At 41.4% G+C, this 18,530-nt stretch overlaps 1 protein-coding gene across 1 annotated transcript in view; it reads right to left on the bottom strand.

Moving 5' to 3' along the window:
- Positions 1–2,513: 2,513 nt before the first annotated feature.
- Positions 2,514–18,530, bottom strand: part of LOC136857428 (trypsin-1-like) — a 43,329-nt gene continuing 27,312 nt past the window's right edge. Inside the window, exon 6 of the mRNA XM_067136085.2 lies at positions 2,514–2,681. Coding sequence (XP_066992186.2) covers positions 2,514–2,681 — 168 coding nt within the window. The remainder of the gene's footprint in view (positions 2,682–18,530) is intronic.

Raw genomic sequence — 18,530 nt, forward strand, 5'->3', positions numbered from 1 at the left:
GAAATCTCACCGCAACTCAGGCTCGATGACAGTACGGCGACGCGCTGGAAAATGCGTTTTCGAGAATCGAGAGAGGTAATCCGACGTACTGGTTCGGGTACGTGGCGGGTCTCAAACTGGGAAATGGACGATCACTTGATCGCTGAGGCCCATTCGACCCCGTTTATGAACGCCTTGCCACGCGTTTTCCCGGCTGCTCAGGGACGACCTTGAAGCGCCTAAGGTAGCAGGGTTACAGTTCCGGCGAGTGACTAAGAAAAAAACCTCAGTGATGAGCAGAGAGTGAACCTCCTTTCGTCTATCTATAAGCATAGCCAGTGCAAGCGGTTACTAGGGGTTAGAACCCCTCCCCTGGAAGTTTTTCAGAAAGCAAATGAACAGAGAGTATTATGAATAAATAAACATTTCTTAAATTAGATAATGACGTTTGCCAACGAGTCTGTAACTGTTGCAGTATGGGAAATCAGTGTGATGGTGATTCAGTATCTGAAACACCGCCGCCCCAATTGCTTGGTGTCGTGTCGTCGCCTTTCGGCCCAGATCTTCACCACATTGCTCTTGTTCTGCATTTTAATGAAACATTTTGTAGTGTACTGCAATTTGTACATTACATTAATATCAACTTCTTAATTTGTGTCAGTTTCGTTATAATGACACTCGTGAATGCGCGCACCACGCACGCGTAAGCACCTTTATTAAGTTCTATCATTATTTTGTAACTACAGTATGTCATATTCGCCGATGAGAGAACGTTTGCCTCGGCGAACGATGGGCCGTTATGCGTGTTTCGCCTTTCCGGCACCTGACAGAATTCAGTGTACAAGGCCGAGCATCGGCGCCTTGGCCGTTTATCTGTTGTGTGTTGGGGTTGAATGAGCTCTTGTGGGACAGGAATGTTGCACAGAATCGAGCAACGTCTCACCACCGACCGGGCAATAGGTGCACATTTTATGGATATTATGATTCCTTCCGTGGGGGGTATATCATTCCGCCGGTGTTACACAATTTCAGGTGGACCTGTCTTCGATCCACATCTCTCCATTAGTTCAGGGATGGTTCGTAAGGCAAGGTCAAGTCAATTTTATCGACTGGCCTTCTTGTGGGGCAGATGTGAATCCCATCGAGAATGTGTAGGTCGAGTTGAAGAGAGTAATGGTGGAGACCTGGCCCAATCCCGCGCCAAATAAGACCGACACTCTCTGGGATGCTGACACTGCGGCCTAGGACGAGATGGCAGCTGACGGCGTATGCTTCTGTCCTAATCGATCCCATCGGCACATGCACAACGGCCCTATTCAGGGCCATAAAGAAGCGCACTCACTATCAATAATGGCATAATAAAATAAAATAAGCTACTTGACTTGTCATGTTAGTCAGTGTAGGAATAAAAATAACATACAAATACTTTTTCCTACCGAAACTCAAACTTTTGACACCAAAGGCTCGCGATTTAGCACGGACGGCTACCCGCTTTGTCGACAATACCTGCACGTTCGGAGGCATTTCACAAAGCTATAACATGACCGTCGGACAAAATATAGTGCATGCATTATGACTTTACGACTAATGCGGCCACTGAACGGATATATTATGCCCCGTGCCGAGAGACGTAATAAGCCATATCCTGTGGCCGTATAAGGACAAATAAATAGAAAGTAACTCGCCAAGGCCAATTTGCACGCCGTAGCCTCCCATCAGCACGTGTTGTGGGCAACCATACCTTTCAGAAGACACTCACTGTCTGTGTCAGCAAATCTACTTCTCAACAATAGACGGGCAAAAGCAAAGAAATCAATCAAACACTCACCACTGATTTGCATTTAGGTCTGTCACCCAGGTGGCAGATTCCCTATCAATTGTTTACATAGCCTTTTCTGAAAGGATTTCAAAGAAGTTGAATATAAATCCAACATCTCCTTTGGTAAATTATTCCAATCCATAATTCCTCTTCCTATAAACGAATATTTGACCCATTTTGTCCTCTTGAATTCTAACTTTAATGTCCTAATTTGAAATATGCCTGATCCATTGTAGCTTATTCGTCTACTGATATTATTCCGTGCCATCACTCCACTGACAGCTCGTACGTAATATACCATTTAGGCGAACAGCTCGCCTCCTTACTCCCCAGTCTTCCCAGCCTAAAGTTTGCAACATTCGTAACACTACTCTTTTGCAGGAAATCACCCAGAACAAATTGTGCTGTTTTATCCCCGTGAGAGTCTCAAACACTGTATAAAATTGTCAATGATTTATACGCCCTCCCCTTTGCATCCTTTCTACAACCCCTAAATACTCTCATAACCATAAAAAGAGAAAGAGATCTGTAACCTTTGTTTGCAATTTCGTTAATGCGATTACCCCTTTGATTAACACCTATGTACTTACAGTGGTCCTCATGAGGCACTTTCACTCGATAAACAAAGAAAATATGGAACAGGTAGCTAATTTACAATTACTTTATTTAAAAAATCCATAAATACAATTTACATTTAAGCTTAAGAGATCGAGTATCAATACTGATTGTAGATGACGGAGCGGATCCAAGAGACGTAGCAGGAGATATCTGTGTACACTCCGGGCAGTTCTGGTCTAGCGCATCCCACTCCCCAGCTGACTACTCCACACAAGTAGAACCGACCGTCTGTTCGAGGACATACCAAGGGTCCACCACTGTCGCCCTGAAAGACAAGAAAAAAAAGCAGTTTATATTTCTTCACCTTATCCGAGTTATTTCTGGGGTCGCTGGATCCAGCCAGGCTCATTTTTGTTTTGAGCGAGAGTTAAAGGCGGATGTCCTTCCTTAAGCCACATGATGTTTGAGATGGATGGGTCGCTCGTTCTCTCAGCGAAATTAATCAATGATGGTTAATTTCCGACCATGCCGGGAATTGAACCCAGGACCCCTGTGACCAAAGGCCAGCACGCTAACCATTTAGCCATGGAGCCGGAAATAATAATAATAATAATAATAATAATAATAATAATAATAATAATAATAATAATAATAATAATAATAATAATAATAATAATAATAATAATAATAATAATAATAAATGTCTGCACTCACCTGATCTGGGAGTTTCACTGGGATTAACTCCCTGCCTGCGAGCCGGCGAGCTGAAACTTGCAGGCGTCTTATAGTGCAAACTAGGTGAATCCTCTACCTCAAGGGCCACACACAGAACAGGCCAGTTCATTAAACGGTCTTCCTTCATTGCATAAATATAAATGTTACTCTCTCACAGTTTCATTATTTGTCGCCATTCGTCAACGAAGAGATAAGTAACCTTTCCCTACGCATTACAAATTTATGATACAATGATCTCATAACATCAAATCCAAATAGTATGTTTTCCTCATGTGACTGCTAGCTCCTGACAAGAAATACGGAATAGCTCGGAGATAGACTGGAGTACAAATTAAAAAGAACGTAAAATGGATAAAAACACTGAATTCCGCTATAATAAATCTAGAATTCAGCCAGAAAATCCTCTGTCCGCTAAATGATATATTTCTCCGCCGGCAGTCTTCTAATTCCACCAAATTTAGCGGAAAATCCGCTAAGTTGGCAACACTGTATAAATGTCGCTAGCTGAGCTCGTTCAGGTCGTTCGCGCCAGCGCAGGATACAGGACACGGCAAGTACTTTCGGAATAGGTATTAAACTCTACAAGATTTATTAAAATATTTTTATTTGTTAATGGTTTTCAATATAACTTTAAATGCGTGAATACTATATACTGAACTGCGTAATACAGAAAAGAGAACTACTGAAAAGAATACGTCGACCAGGAGCACTGCGCGTTCATCGATGCCAAACCGTGCTCAGAGGTAAGCGACTCACGACCATTTGTCGTTCCCATATTTGACAACAGCGTAAGTTTCCTCACCCGCTTAGTTCATTGGCCGCAGCTTCAGTGGTTTAAGTTTCCTCCAGTTTCGGTCACTGCATAATACAAACAACACAATGAAATGAAACGTCGTATGGCTTTTAGTGTCGGGATATCCCAGAACGGGTTCGGCTTGGCAGGTGCAGGTCTTTCTGTTTGACTCCCGTAGGCGACCTGCGCGTCATGATGCGGATGAAATGATGATGAAGACAGCACATACACCCAGCCCCCGTGCCATTGGAATTAACCAATTAAGGTTAAAATCCCCGACCCAGCCGGGAATCGAACCCGGAACCCTCTGAACCGAAGGCCAGTACGCTGACCGTTCAGCCAACGAGTCGGACACAAACAACACAAAGCGCCCTAGATACGGGATCACTTGCATATCCCTCTACGTCAGGGGGTACTGAATCATTTGCTTATAACACTGATCAACATAAAGATAATTTCGGCGGATCTCTTGGTATGTAACAAGCGTTTTAAGACAACTGAAACACACTGATTCAAAATATCCAAACCATTTGTCTCAGTCACCCACCGTTCTTAAGATATATGAATGAATACTCTTCTCTCCCAGTCACTAATGACCGCCAACAGGGGGAGAGAATATCCGCCTATAGCAATCATCGCAATCATATACAACTATTGTCGCGGCCACCAAATTAGGCGGGTCGGAAAAATTACACTGTTGCCAAGGATATGTAGCAACTGGTGAAGAAATGTCTAACTGAACACATCATTTCGGAGCGCGAGGCAAGTTATTCTCTCTCAAGCTCCTGATGTTACTTCATACAATGTTTCGAAACAAATTATACTACAAGCTTCAGAAAAGACTGCTGATTTCAGTGGTATAACTAATTTCCATATACACTACTTTAAATAATTATTAAAAATCTTGAACGAGTGAATTTAAATCCGTAGGATCATGTATTGAAAATTTCAGTAAGCGGCCAAGTTTTTATTTCTTCAGTCAATAAAATTTTGTCTGCGGGAAAAATGTAAAAAATCGCCTGACTTATATTTTTTATCTGAAACATATTTCCGTGATTCTTGTAATTTTCCTGAAAATGGCCCGAAAAGCGATCATGTAAATGTCGCTAGCTGAGGCAGTTCGGAGCGCGCGCACCAGCACAGGCTGCAGGACGCCGTAAATACTTTCATATTACATATTTATCTCTATCAGTTTTATTACATTATAACTTTAAATATTTGAATACTGTATATTGTACTGAGTAATATAGAAAAGGAACTACGTTAAAGAATAGGTTTACATTAATTTACAATGAAGTAAGAATCGGTTTCTAGCTTCAAAGCAGTCTAAGATTTTTTAGTCACTGTCATCACTCATCTCACTATCTGTCGAGTCGTCTTTTACACTGATGATGAATGGCTCCATTCTTTCGTACCTTACTATTTCCTTGGCCCAATCGTCTGTTTGAAGATTTTCCGCGCGACTGAAGCACTTTTGCCCGTCTGCAGCAGTCACACGGTCTATAGCTTCTGACGTGAGTTTTTCTACGTCCTTTATTTTGAATGTCTTGTTCCTCTGTGCCACTTCTCTCTTGACTTGAGTCCAAATCAATTCACATTCACTATCCATCTTTAACTGCACTTAAGGTGCGAGCTCAACAGCTGCATGACAGGGAATGACTTGGGTAAGGTGGCCTGGAGCGGATGGGCTTCAACTAGACAGCACTGCACGATCAGCGATGCCAATCCGTGCCCGGAGGTAAGCGACTTTCGACCATCTGTCGCTTCGCCGTTCCCATATCTGACGACAGCGCAGTTTTCCTCACCCGCCTAATTTGGTGGCCGCGACAATAGTTCTGTTAGTAATAAAAAATACCAAACTTGTTCCAACTTAAAAAAAAACTGCCCCAATACTCGATTACACCATCGTTTACTGCTATAGTGCATTATATTACTTAACATTTGAGGTACTGCCTAGAATTCAATAACGTCATAGAGTCTAGGATACCTCCACATACATGTTCTTACTACTAACTACATGAATTTTCTCTGTTTTCAGCCTCTTTTAATTTCTTTTCCCACATTCCTCTTATAATATGACAAAGTTTCGCTGTTCTTCCTGGCGCCTTCCATTCCCTGTTTAGCAATAGTGTAAAGTTCAGATTCATTTTCTATTTTACATACCTCCTTTCCATTTATATATTTCTCTCTTACATTTCTTATTTCCTTACAGCCGTTTAGTAAGTGAGCCACTTCTATGTCTTTATTGTATATACAATGCAATGATTTTCCTCATTTTTTGTCTTAGATCTTTATTCTTATATACTCCCATCAGCCACCAAATTATCGCCCTCATTTCCCTTTTTGTTAACTTTTCAGTCCTTTCAACTAATGTTCTCTTGCCATTACATTCTGTCCTTATTGTTTGCCTTTCAATGTCTTTCGCTCTTTGAACCACCGTTTTACACAATCCCATATCATTCCTTGATAAATTTCCTTCCCAATAGTATCCCATCCGCCCGTATACTCATCCCTTCACACGTCTTTCTCACTCCACTATTTGCAGTACAACTTGGCAGTCTCATTATTATTTTGGCAAATTTACTTACAACTGTATCTAATGTTACGATTCCATCATCTACTCCCCATGTTTCTGCTCCATGCAATAACGTCCTTTAACTACTGAATTAAATACATTTTCCTGAATTTCATATTCGATGTTCTGCATCTTTTTGTCCAATATTTATATACTAGCCACAGCACTTACTCGCTTCATTTTTGCTCTTTTTATCTGTTTCCATCTGCCATTGTTGCTTATGATCGTCCCCAGGTATTGCATTTTTTTAACAACTTCTAATTTTGTCTTATCCATCCACCACTGTTCACTTTTTGAGAGTTTTTCACCCCTTTTACACACCATACCTCAGGATTTCCGTGGATTAATTTTTAGATTCCACTCTTTACAGTAATTTACTATCCCATTAATACTATTTTGCATTTTGATAGGGGTTAATGTGAGCAGCAGGATATCGTCTGCGAAGATATGACCCGAAATATCTTGGTTCTCGAGACATGGAGATGCTCCTTTCACAAAGCCTTCGGAGTGGAAAATGTCATTAATAAATAATAAAATCAATATTGGTGATAATTTGCAACCTTGTTTGAGACTCAATTTTGAAAATATCTCTCACACTGCTACCCCATCTTTCACTTTGATAGGGCATTTAAATTCCTCACACGTACACTAGTGTCCAAAAGTTAAGCATAATCACTAAACGAGGCCATACCGCCTGATAGGAATGTCAGACGAATTGCTGAACAAACGGAAGCTGAATCACACAGCATATGTCACGCAACTTGTCCAGAAAAACAGTGTCAGAAAGGTTCTGATAGCTGAGGTACACCTTTGACAACAACTAACAAAACTTGGCAATGTCTTCCACAGCAAAATTTGCTGTTAATAGGGTGTATGGTTACCCCTAACGGCCACACATGCTTCGTAGCGACGTGGCATGCTCTCTATCAGATGGTCCAAGACCTCTTGTGGCAGTCGATCCCATTCCTCCGAAAAGGCAATGCGAAGGTCTTGGAGGGTCTTTGGTGGAGGCTGACGGGATGCAATTCACCTCGCCAATGCATCTTAGGCATGTTCCATAAGATTCGGATCCGCAGACCTCGCTGGCCAGTCCATGCGATGAATGTCTTCCCTAGCCAGAAATTCATCCACCAGAGCAGCGCGGTGTGGTCGAGCATTATCGTCGATTAAGAGGAAGTCTGGACCAATCGTACCTCTGAAGAGTCGAACATGTGGTCTTACTACCTCATCCATGTATCTCCGAGCGTTAACAGTGTTCCTCGGACCACCCATGAAGTTGTACAGGTTCGTACGGCCATTCAACATGATGCCGCTCCACACCATGACGCCACCATCACCATACTGGTCCTGTTCCACGATATTCCTGTGGTTGTATCGGCTACCCGCTTCTCTTCAGATGAATGTGCGACGGGAATCGTTCTCTAAACTAAAGCGGGACTCATCTGTGAAGAGCAAATGCCTCCGTTCATTCATGGTCCAGTTTCGATGTTGACGGTTCCACAATAAACGAGCCCGTCTCTGTGCTGGAGTGAGCGGGACGCACACCGCTGGACGTCGGGCAAACAGTCCTGCTGCTCTGAGTCTCCAGTACACAGTTTGCCGGGAAACGGCAACCCCTGAGACGGCTGCAAGCTCCGCCGACAATTATTGTTTTGCAAGTGCACTCCGATTTCCTCGGGCGGTTAAGGCCAGATATCGGCCCTGCTGTGGGATGGTTACCCTTGGTCGACCTGGTACTGGCCTACGACTAACATCTCCTGTGTCTCTAAATCGTCTCCAAAGCCTGGAAATGACACTTTGTGGCACATTCAAGGATACGGCGACTTCGGTCTGTGTCTGGCCTGCTTCCAGGCGGCCGAGTATTCTACCCTGAAAAACGGGGTCCAAATGGCGTCGTTGTGCCAGTATGTTGTCACGTTCACCACAAGGCTACACTCCGCACACTATAACAGGGCAAAAACGACCGAGGAAATATGGGGCGCAGGCACTGGCTGTGTTTACCTTGCGGTTACGCCGCTAGTCAAAGCAGGGAACACTCCTTTCCTATACACAGCAAACACGTAAGGTTGGTAGGTGCATATGTCGTGGGATTTGCGGTCTATTTCCTGTTGCCCTGCTTAGTCGTAACTTATGCTTAACTCTTGGACACTAGTGTATTTACAATTGCTCGTATCATCTTCCTTGATATTCCGAGATGACTCAAGTTATAGACGACGACAGCCCGTCTACTCACAGAGTCAAAAGACTTAAGATATATGACATCAACCATTTACATATTTTTGTTGTATCAAGGAAAAATAATCACAGACAGAAGTTTCACTAGAACAATGATTGATACATGGATTACTAATGAACATGGTTTTAGTTAATAATAATAATAATAATAATAATAATAATAATAATAATAATAATAATAATGATGCTATTTGCTTTACGTCCCATTAACTACTTTTAAGGTCTTCGGAGACGCCGAGGTGCCGGAATTTAGTCCCGCAGGAATCCTTTTACGTGCCGGTAGAAGGCCAGCGCCTTAACCGTCCGAGCCACTCAGCCCGGCTGGTTTTAGTTAAGAATAGTGCGAATGCACCACATCATACTTATTGGACTTGCCTGTTACATAGCCGCATGGCTATATTTATAGAAAATAGAACTTAGAGAATCGGAGTAGGCGAAGCTTTACCGGACCCTGTAATAATTAAGAGGGGAATTCCTAAAGGGCGTATTATTGGACCTTTATGTTTTCTTATATATATAAATGATATGAGTAAAGAATTGGAATCAGAGATAAGGCATTTTTCAGATGATGTTATTCTGTACAAAGAAATAAATAAGTTCAAAGATTGTGAGCAACCGCAAAATGACCTCGATAATGTTGTGAGATGGACAGCAGGCAATGGTATGGTGATAAACGGGGTTGAAAGTTGTGAGTTTCACAAATAGGAAAAGTCCTCTCTGTTTTAATTACTGCATTGATGGGGTGAAAGTTCCTTTTGGGGATCATTGTAAGTACCTAGGTCTTAATATAAGGAAAGACCTTCATTGGGATAATCACATAAATATGATTGTAAATAAAGGGTACAGATATCTGCACATGGTGATGAGGATATTTAGGGGTTGTAATAAGGATGTAGAGGAGAGGACATGTAAGTCTCTTGTAAGACCCCAAATAGAGTATGGTTTCAATGCATGAGACCCTCACCAAGATTACTTGATTCAAGAACTGGAAAAAGTCCAAAGAAAAGCAGCTCGATTTGTTCTGCGTGCTTTCCGACAAAAGAGTAGCGTTACAAAAATGAGAGAGAGAAAGAGAAGGAAGAGAAAGGAGACGAGCTGCTCGACTAAGTGGTATGTTCCGAGCTGTCAGTGGAGAGATGGCATGGAATGACATCAGTAGACGAATGTATCTGAGTGGTGTGTCTAAAAGTAGAAAAGATCACAATATGAAGATAAAGCTGGAATTCAAGAGGACAAATTGGGGCAAATATTCGTTTATAGGAATGGGAGTTACAGATTGGAATAACTTACCAAGGGAGATGCTCAATACATTTCCAGTTCCTTTGCAATCATTTAAGAAAAGGCTAGGAAAGCAACAGACAGGGAATCTGCCACCTGGGCGACTGCCCTAATGCAGATCAGTAGTGATTGATTGAACAGTAAAGGACAAGCAATCACCTTAAACATTCTCGGTTATGTATGAAAAATTACGAAAAACAATGAAAACCGTTTTCGATGAACACTGTTCCATGAACATCTTAAAAACGTGACGTGACTGAGCAAAACGTTCTCCAGATTTGAAATCAGCACAAAAATACTGCACTACAACAGTAAACATCATGTCAGATATCTACCCCTTGTAAATCGGTGTAATCAAACTGGTTATTACACATCTCCTTCAGGTCAATAACGAAGAACAACCCCATCTGTTACCTCTGTTGGCACGTGAAATTCCGTCGGTTATGCGGACTTGTTTTAATTTTTCGGTAGTAAATTTGTCATTCTTCTAAGACAAGTTACTTTACGTCGCACCCACACAGATAGGTCTTGTGACGGCGATGGGATAGGAAAGGGCTAAGAGTGGAAAGGAAGCGTCCGTGGCCTTAATTCAGATACAGCCCCAGCATTTGCCTTGTGTGAAAATGGGAAACCACGGAAAACCATCTTCAAGGCTGCCGACAGTGGGATCCGAACCCACTATCTCCCGAATACTGGATACTGGCTGCACTTAAGCGACTGCAGATATCGGGCTCAGTAATTTGTCATTCTTGTTTTGTTAATTAATGTTTTCAATCCGTTCGTTTGATGCTACTTGTGTGTATGTTCTTTTATATAGAATACCCACTTGTCAACTCTTAATCGGCTTTAAGTTTGGAATGCAACGAATAATTCACGTAAGTGGATTTGTTTGATTTTTCTCTAATTTGAAGTGGTACTTATCACAAAGTTAAAATAGCTTTTCCTCCGCGGATATACACTTTCTCATGTTGGTATCCAATCCAGTAATTGATGGTCTTAAAGGGCTCAAATATTCATCGAAGGAGTTCACGGACACTCTCATAAAGTTAAAGAAAATCCTATCTTCGTGTTTCCTGATGTCACTAAAATAACAGCGAAAACATTCCTTTGCTGCGGCGTTCTTGCAACAAAGGTTTCACCCCTGGTGTTCTGTGGTGCACCCATTGTTTTCTACTCTTCTTTTCTCATGTTTTTATTGGACGAACGAAGTATTATCAATATAGTTATTCCTCGACATCCATACTGCTTGACTGTTCTCTAACTACTGAGGCTGAGGACTCTGCCTGCCCTGGTCATTATGCTGGTCCCACGAATGGTCGCTTGTAGTTTTGTTCTTCTAACGACGGGCAGTCGGCTAGGTTGGCAACCTAATTACGGGAAGTGCAAGACGTTATACCTTTTCAATTAATTCAGTGTCTACCCGCATCAGCCCCCTCCGGAAACCATACGCCATTATTATTACTAATTCAGTGCACAAGCTTAGTTGAGAAGAACTAGTTCAGAAGGTAAAATTTTGAGCGCTTCCCGCCGCAATACTGGTTTGGATGTGTTGTCATAAAGTGCAGTTAAAAGTGGAATTTCACGAACCCTAAGGCCCACGAGAGTTGGAGTCTGACGTTTAGCGCCACCGGCGAGGAAAAGTTGACGAACGCTGCTCGCAAATGGTCTGTTGCTATGGCAATAATAACAGAGATGCCACGTTCAAGGAAGCTATCACCACGTGAGTTGGCTTGCTCTCAGTCACTTTTGTAATATTATTCAGAGTGGTACTGTGTTAGTTGTTGCTGCTTTATGAATTTACATGTTTGTTTTCTGAATATTATTTTCGTTGTTAGTTTTTTTTTTTTTTGTAAGTTTAGGCCTAATCAGTGGCTAGTTATACAGTTCTGTTCTGTATTGAGCATGTGCATTTGTTGAGGTAATGATCAGAAACAGATGATTTTATTGGTGATTATGAAATATCATATTTATCGGCAATGGCTTGTTCTGTCTTAAATGCTGGAATTATTAGCATGAGCTTAGGAACGGGTCAAAGTTTATTGAATTGTATTAGCCTACATGTTTTATTAAACACTCAGTCGGTATGAAAGGGTGATATGCCGCAGATGAAGGTAACTAGGGAAACGCAGCGTACTTCGTAGTTACTGCCTTCGCCGCTCAAATGTCAGACTACAACTTTCGTGGGTCCAACTATACGGTAATGTTGCATAGAATATAGTGTATAGGACTGGTGAGTAGCCTAGCTATTGTGTTTGACATGTGGAGTTTCTTGTCGTACTGATTATTTTATTTTAAGTACGCGTTACTATTTTCGCTGGAGTATGTCGGAAGGAAAAGCTCACGTTCCGATGTGAGGTTACTTATCCGGAAGGTTTGCAATTATTTTGGGGAAGAATGTAATGATATGAGAAATAGTAAAATTGAATGTGCGAGTCACGTAATGGCTAGAAAATGTGCGGCTACCTGTCTTTCGAAGCAAAGTGTCTCGAATGTTCTGAAGCAGAAGTTATCAGATGAACGTGGTTCGCCAATTAAAACACCGAGTAAAAAGAGAAAGAGGATTGTTACGGAAAAAAATGTTGGTGGTTTCGATAGGGAATTAATTCGACCGGGTGAGTTGGCTGTGCGGTTAGGGGCGCGCAGCTATGAGCTTGCATCCGGGAGATAGTAGGTTCGAAACCCAATGTCGACAGCCCCGAAGATGGTTTTCCGTAGTTTCCCATTTTCACACCAGGCAAATGCTGGAACTGTATCTTAATTAAGACCACGGTCGCTTCCTTCCCACTCCCAAGCCTTTCCTATCCCATCGTCGCCATAAGTGTATGCCGTACTTCTATTTTGTGTCGGTGCGACGTTAAGCAAATTTAAAAAAAGAATTAATTCGCAGGACAATTCTGGGAATGTATAACGCTGGCCAGTAGCGGCGATTAAGGGGCACCCCCCCCCCACTTGGTGGAGAAAAAATAAAATGTTATTCTATTTTAACGATCTAAAACTAGGAATTATTTAAAAAAATGCAAACTCTGTTGTCTAACACCTAATTATTTCCTCTAATTTTTTAAAATATTACTTAGCGTAAATACACATAATATGTCATTCGACGCAGCTAACCGATTCGTGCAGTGCCACAGCAAGTAGTGGAGACTAGCGCAGCAGCGTGTAGAAGCGCGATTAGTAGCCAATGACACAAAATCTTAATTGCGAGTCCATGTGCTGCAGCGTGAGTGAGGAAGGAGAAATCTTCATATCGGCTTCTGGCGACTACGTTAGGGCAAGAAGGCTTTATTTCGCTCCAAATAGCTCAGCAGTAGTTACCCATCCATTACTTTCCTTCCCCTACTTTCCCCTCCAAGCTCGGGGATTCGCGCAAGTTTGTGCCATCAGATAGTAATCGCACGTTTAGCCTATGCTGTGAGGAAGGGAAACAGGGGTATATTTTTGCCAAATTCATGAACAATGAGGTATGATTCATCCGCTTGTCATGCGCATTCGTCAGTCTGGCTGTCTCATTCAGTCAATGTGTCTATTTAGTTCTGTCTAGTGTCTATTACTTTGTTACTGTGTAGTCGAATACTAAATGGCTTCTTTTATGATGTAATAATGCCGTACTTCTATTTAATTGTAATGTAACTGTTCTTTTCGTGAAAGATTTATTGTAAAGTATTGACTCAAAATCTCAAACTATTATCACCGCAGTACCTCCCCCTCCTAATATATTCTGCAAAATCCCGGTACTTTTTGTTACCTATACATTTTCTGACCCGTACCCCACACTCACACACACTTTATTTCCCAATTGCCCCTACTGACGCTGGCTATATACCAAGCATGAAAGATACGTACGATACTATGAAACACATTATACATTTCCAGGGATCTCTGTGGGCTTTTAGAGTAGTTATAAAAGCTATTGGTTTTCAGTTCTCTGACAATGACGGAGAAAGGAAATATTTATTGGAAAATCTGTCATTGTTTGTTTGTTTGTTTGTTTGTTTGTTTGTTTGTTTGCGTAATGACTTCTTGTATCAAATGAGCCAGTACAGCAAAAGTGGACGTAACTTATTTTTTCTAGATGAGATGTGGGTTAATGCTCACCATATAAAGAAAAAGATGTCGTTTGAGAGTGAAGGGTCAACATCGCCAGTTAAAATCCCTTTAGGAAAAGGACAGCGAATTACTGAAGTGTATGCGAGCAGCGAGGAAGGGTTCGTGCCGAATGCTTTGCTTGTCTTCCGTTCCAAATCCTCAAAAGATTATCACGAAGAGATGTATTTACATAGGTTCGAACCGTGGTTTCGATAACAGCTGTTACCGAATATTACAGAAAACTCTGATATTATCATTAGACAATCCTTCTTATCATTAAAAACAAACTGACAAGGCCACGATATCTAATTCTAAGAAGTGTGATATGCAACTCACGGAGTATTTCATTTGGCGAGGGCATGATCAAACTTAAACTTCACGATTTAGTAAAACAAAATAAACAAAAATGTGTTAGTACAAATGCAGCGATTGCGGGACATACAGTGTTAAGACTCCCCCTGTATCACAGCGATACCGGTACTGTACTTATGTGCACACAAGTAAAGGGTCATGCAGCAAAATACAACCTTTTTAAAATGTGTGATGTTAACAATTAGAATTTGTTTCGTGAAGCAGTAGCCAAGGTACGAAGGCGGATCAAATATAAACAAGAATTTGAATGTACCGCTGCTGTTAGTAATAATTCTGAAGCGGGGCTTTGCCGGGATGTTGGTGGGAGTGTCTGGAGAAGGAGTTCGCGCGCGCGAACGATGGTGGAGAGCTGGGCTGCTTCAGTACGCCGTGAGTGAGCGAGGTCTGTTGCGCAACGCATCATTATCAAATACAGTATCTCGCAAAAGAGGGCACCAAACCTTCCGAAATTTTGAGACGACTCCGCGCACAGTTTGGGGAAGAAACACTTTCACAGACTCGAGTGTATGAGTGGCCTAAAAAATTTGTGGCAAGAAGTGGAGCTGTGGAAAATGAACCTCATGAAAGAAGACCGCAGACAAGCATCACTGCAGACAACATTGTTGCCATTCGTGACATTATTGGTGAAGATCGACGAATAAAAATTTCGCAAATTATTTTAGCAGTAGGAATAAGTTGTTGAAGTGTTCAAACCATCATCCGATATGAATTCCATTTCAGAAAATTGTCTGCCGGGTGGGTTCCTCGTCTCTTCAACCAGGAACAAAAATCTTTACGCCAAGAAGTTTGTCAGAGACTCCTGCGTTGCTACGAAGAGGAAGGAGATGATTTCTTGCGTCATATTGTGACTTGTGATGAAACTTGGGTGCATCATTACACCCAGAATCAAAGCAAACTAGCATGGAGTGGCGGCGAAGAGATGAAGCTGGTCCAGTTAAGGCCAAAACATGCCTATCTGCTGGAAAGGTGCTTACAATCGTTTTCTGGGACTCCGCGGGCGTTTTGCTGGTGGATTTTCTTCACGAAAAAAGGACAATTAATGCAGCCTATTAATCTCGCCTTTTGGATGAAGCAAAAGCTGCGTATCGCAACAAGCGACGCCGGCACCCGATCCGAAACGTCATTCTTCCTCATGATAATACAATGCTGCATACTGCCGCTTTAACGCGGGGAAAACTGGAGGAAATTTACTGGACACCTCTGTAACACCATCCGTAAAGTCCAGATTTATCGCCCTGCGACTACCATTCGTTTGAACCACTCAACAAGACCTAGGAGGACAGCGGTTCGATGATGATGTAAGCGTAGAAGAGTTCGTGCGCAACTGACTCCGCACATGTCCCTCTTCTATCTATCAGAACGGCATCAAAAACTTACCAATCCGAATGGTTGTTGTTGTTGTTGTTGTTGTTGTTGTTGTTTTAAGGGGCCTAACATCGAAGGTCATCGGCCCAATCCGATGGAGAAAATATGTATTGAAGGCAGGACACTATGTTGTAAAGTGATCTCTATATGTGTATTTTTGGGGTTGATGCAATACATTTAAAAAATAATAATTCCCGTTTATATTTGATCCGCCCTCGTAACTGCCGAAAACTGGAAAAATGCGTGTCGTCATGCCTTTGAAGTGGAAGAATCTATTGGATAACGGGTGCATTAATGGATAATATTGTCGAAGATTTTATATTACCGGATAGCATTAATTATTTTCAGACATAGGCCTAAATGCTCTTCAACAGAAGAAGACGACATGGACGGAATTAAGGTACTGGCATAAGAAGGAACGTTCAGACTTGTAACATTTTATTGACCCGTATGTTCATACCTTGTATTGTTGAAATAGCTGCGGTTCATTGAAATACTGTTTTGTCATTTTTATACGCTACATTATACTGAAATTATATTAATTATGCTATTCCTTTAACTTCCGTGGCTGTTAGAGACGCCGGGGTGTCGGAATTTTGCCCTGAAGGGATTCTTCAACATATCGGTAATCGTGCTCTCTTCTTATGTCGCGCTCGGTTGTTCTCTGCATTACAGTCGGCCAGACTGGCAACTCAGCACGCTGGTCGTTTCAAAACTTAATCGCGGGAAGCGCACAAAAGTATAGACTAGCTTCTGAACGGTCAATCAATCAATCAATCAATCAATCAATCAATCAATCAATCAATCAATCAATCAATCAATCAATCAATCAATCAATCAATCAATCAATCAATCAATCAATCAATCAATCAATCAATCAATCAATCAATCAATCAATCAATCAATCAATCAATCAATCAATCAATCAATCAATCAATCAATCAATCAATCAATCAATCATCTGTATTTAGGGTTGTCGCCCAGGTGGCAGATTCCCTATCAGTTGTTTAAGCTTTTTTAAAAATATTTTCAAACAACTTAGAGATTTATCGAACATTTCCCTTGATAATTGATTCCAATCACTTACTCCTCGTCCTATAAATAAATATTTGCCCAAATATGTTCTTTTGAATTCCAATTTTATCTTCATATTATGATCTTTCCTACTTTTAAAAGCTCCACTCAAGCGTATTCTTCTACTTATTCCACACCAACTCTCTACTGACAGCTCGAAACATACCACATAGTCGTGCATCTCGTCTCCTTACTCCCAAGTCTTCCCAGCCCAAAGTTTTGCAACATGTTTCGTAACACTACTCTTTTGTCGGAAATTGCCCAGAACAAATCGAGCTGCTTTTCTTTGAATTTTTTCCAGTTCTCGTATCGAGTACACCTAGTGAGAGTCCCATACACTGGAGCCATACTCTAACTGCCGTCTTACAAGATACTTGCACGCCCTGTAGCAACTGAGCAAACACAGGTAATCCGTTGTACAGAGTTAACAATCTACTTAAGATAATTGTTTTTTTTTTTTTTTTTTTTTTTTTGCACACTTCAATAAAACTTCGGCACGTTTTGAATTATATTTCAAATTCAGACCATTAAAATTGCATAGGGTTGTGATAGATAATACGTTACCCTGTAAGAAACCTCAGTTGATGTATTTAGCTTGAATATACAGTAATTTTCTGTTACCCACATTTGCAGCCCTCCCCCGTTACTGCCGCTGCCGCTTTTTCTCCTGGAGTTGTCTATGTCATTGTTAAACCTCTATCGTCAATAAGGCAATTAAAGAGATAATAAACTTAATGTTTATGAGAGGTGATAGTAGGACGAGCACATTCAACTGTATGTCAAACATCCCCAGTTTAGTGAACCGTTGAGCCTTTGGCGCTTTTTCCATCAGCATCCTGAGTTGAAACTTTGGGAACTATTTTTATACAGCGCGGAAGAATAATATAGCCCTAATAACGTATGATTCTTGAACATGCAAACGCAACAGAAATATACCACGATCAAATATCGTGAAAATATAAATTACATTTTAAATAATGACCAGTACCCCATCTTGGGTTACCGTCATACTCACTCATCTAACATGAATCTATCTCACTCCCACTCATATTCCAAGATACAGGTTATACTCACTCACCTGACATGAATCTACCTCACTCCTATTCATATTCCAAGATACAAGTTATACTCACTCATCTAACATGAATCTACCTCACTCCCACTCATATTCCAAGATACAGGCCATACTCACCTGACATGAATCTACCTCACTCCCACTCATATTCCAAGATACAGGTCATACTCACTCACCTGACATGAATCTACCTCACTCCCACTCATATTCTAAGATACAGGTCATACTCACTCACCTGACATGAATCTACCTCACTCCCACTCATATTCCAAGATACAGGTTATACTCACACACCTGAAATGAATCGACCTCACTCCCATTCATATTCCAAGATACAGGTTATACTCACTCACTTGACATGAATCTACCTCACTCCCACTCATATTCCATGATACAGGTTATACTCACTCACCTGACATGAATCTACCTCACTCCCACTCATATTCCAAGATACAGGTCATACTCACTCACCTGACATGAATCTACCTCACTCCCACTCATATTCCAAGATACAGGTCATACTCACTCACCTGACATGAATCTACCTCACTCCCACTCATATTCCAAGATACAGGTCATACTCACT

Source organism: Anabrus simplex, chromosome 1 (genome assembly GCF_040414725.1).
Source record: "Anabrus simplex isolate iqAnaSimp1 chromosome 1, ASM4041472v1, whole genome shotgun sequence".
NCBI lineage: Eukaryota > Metazoa > Arthropoda > Insecta > Orthoptera > Tettigoniidae > Anabrus > Anabrus simplex.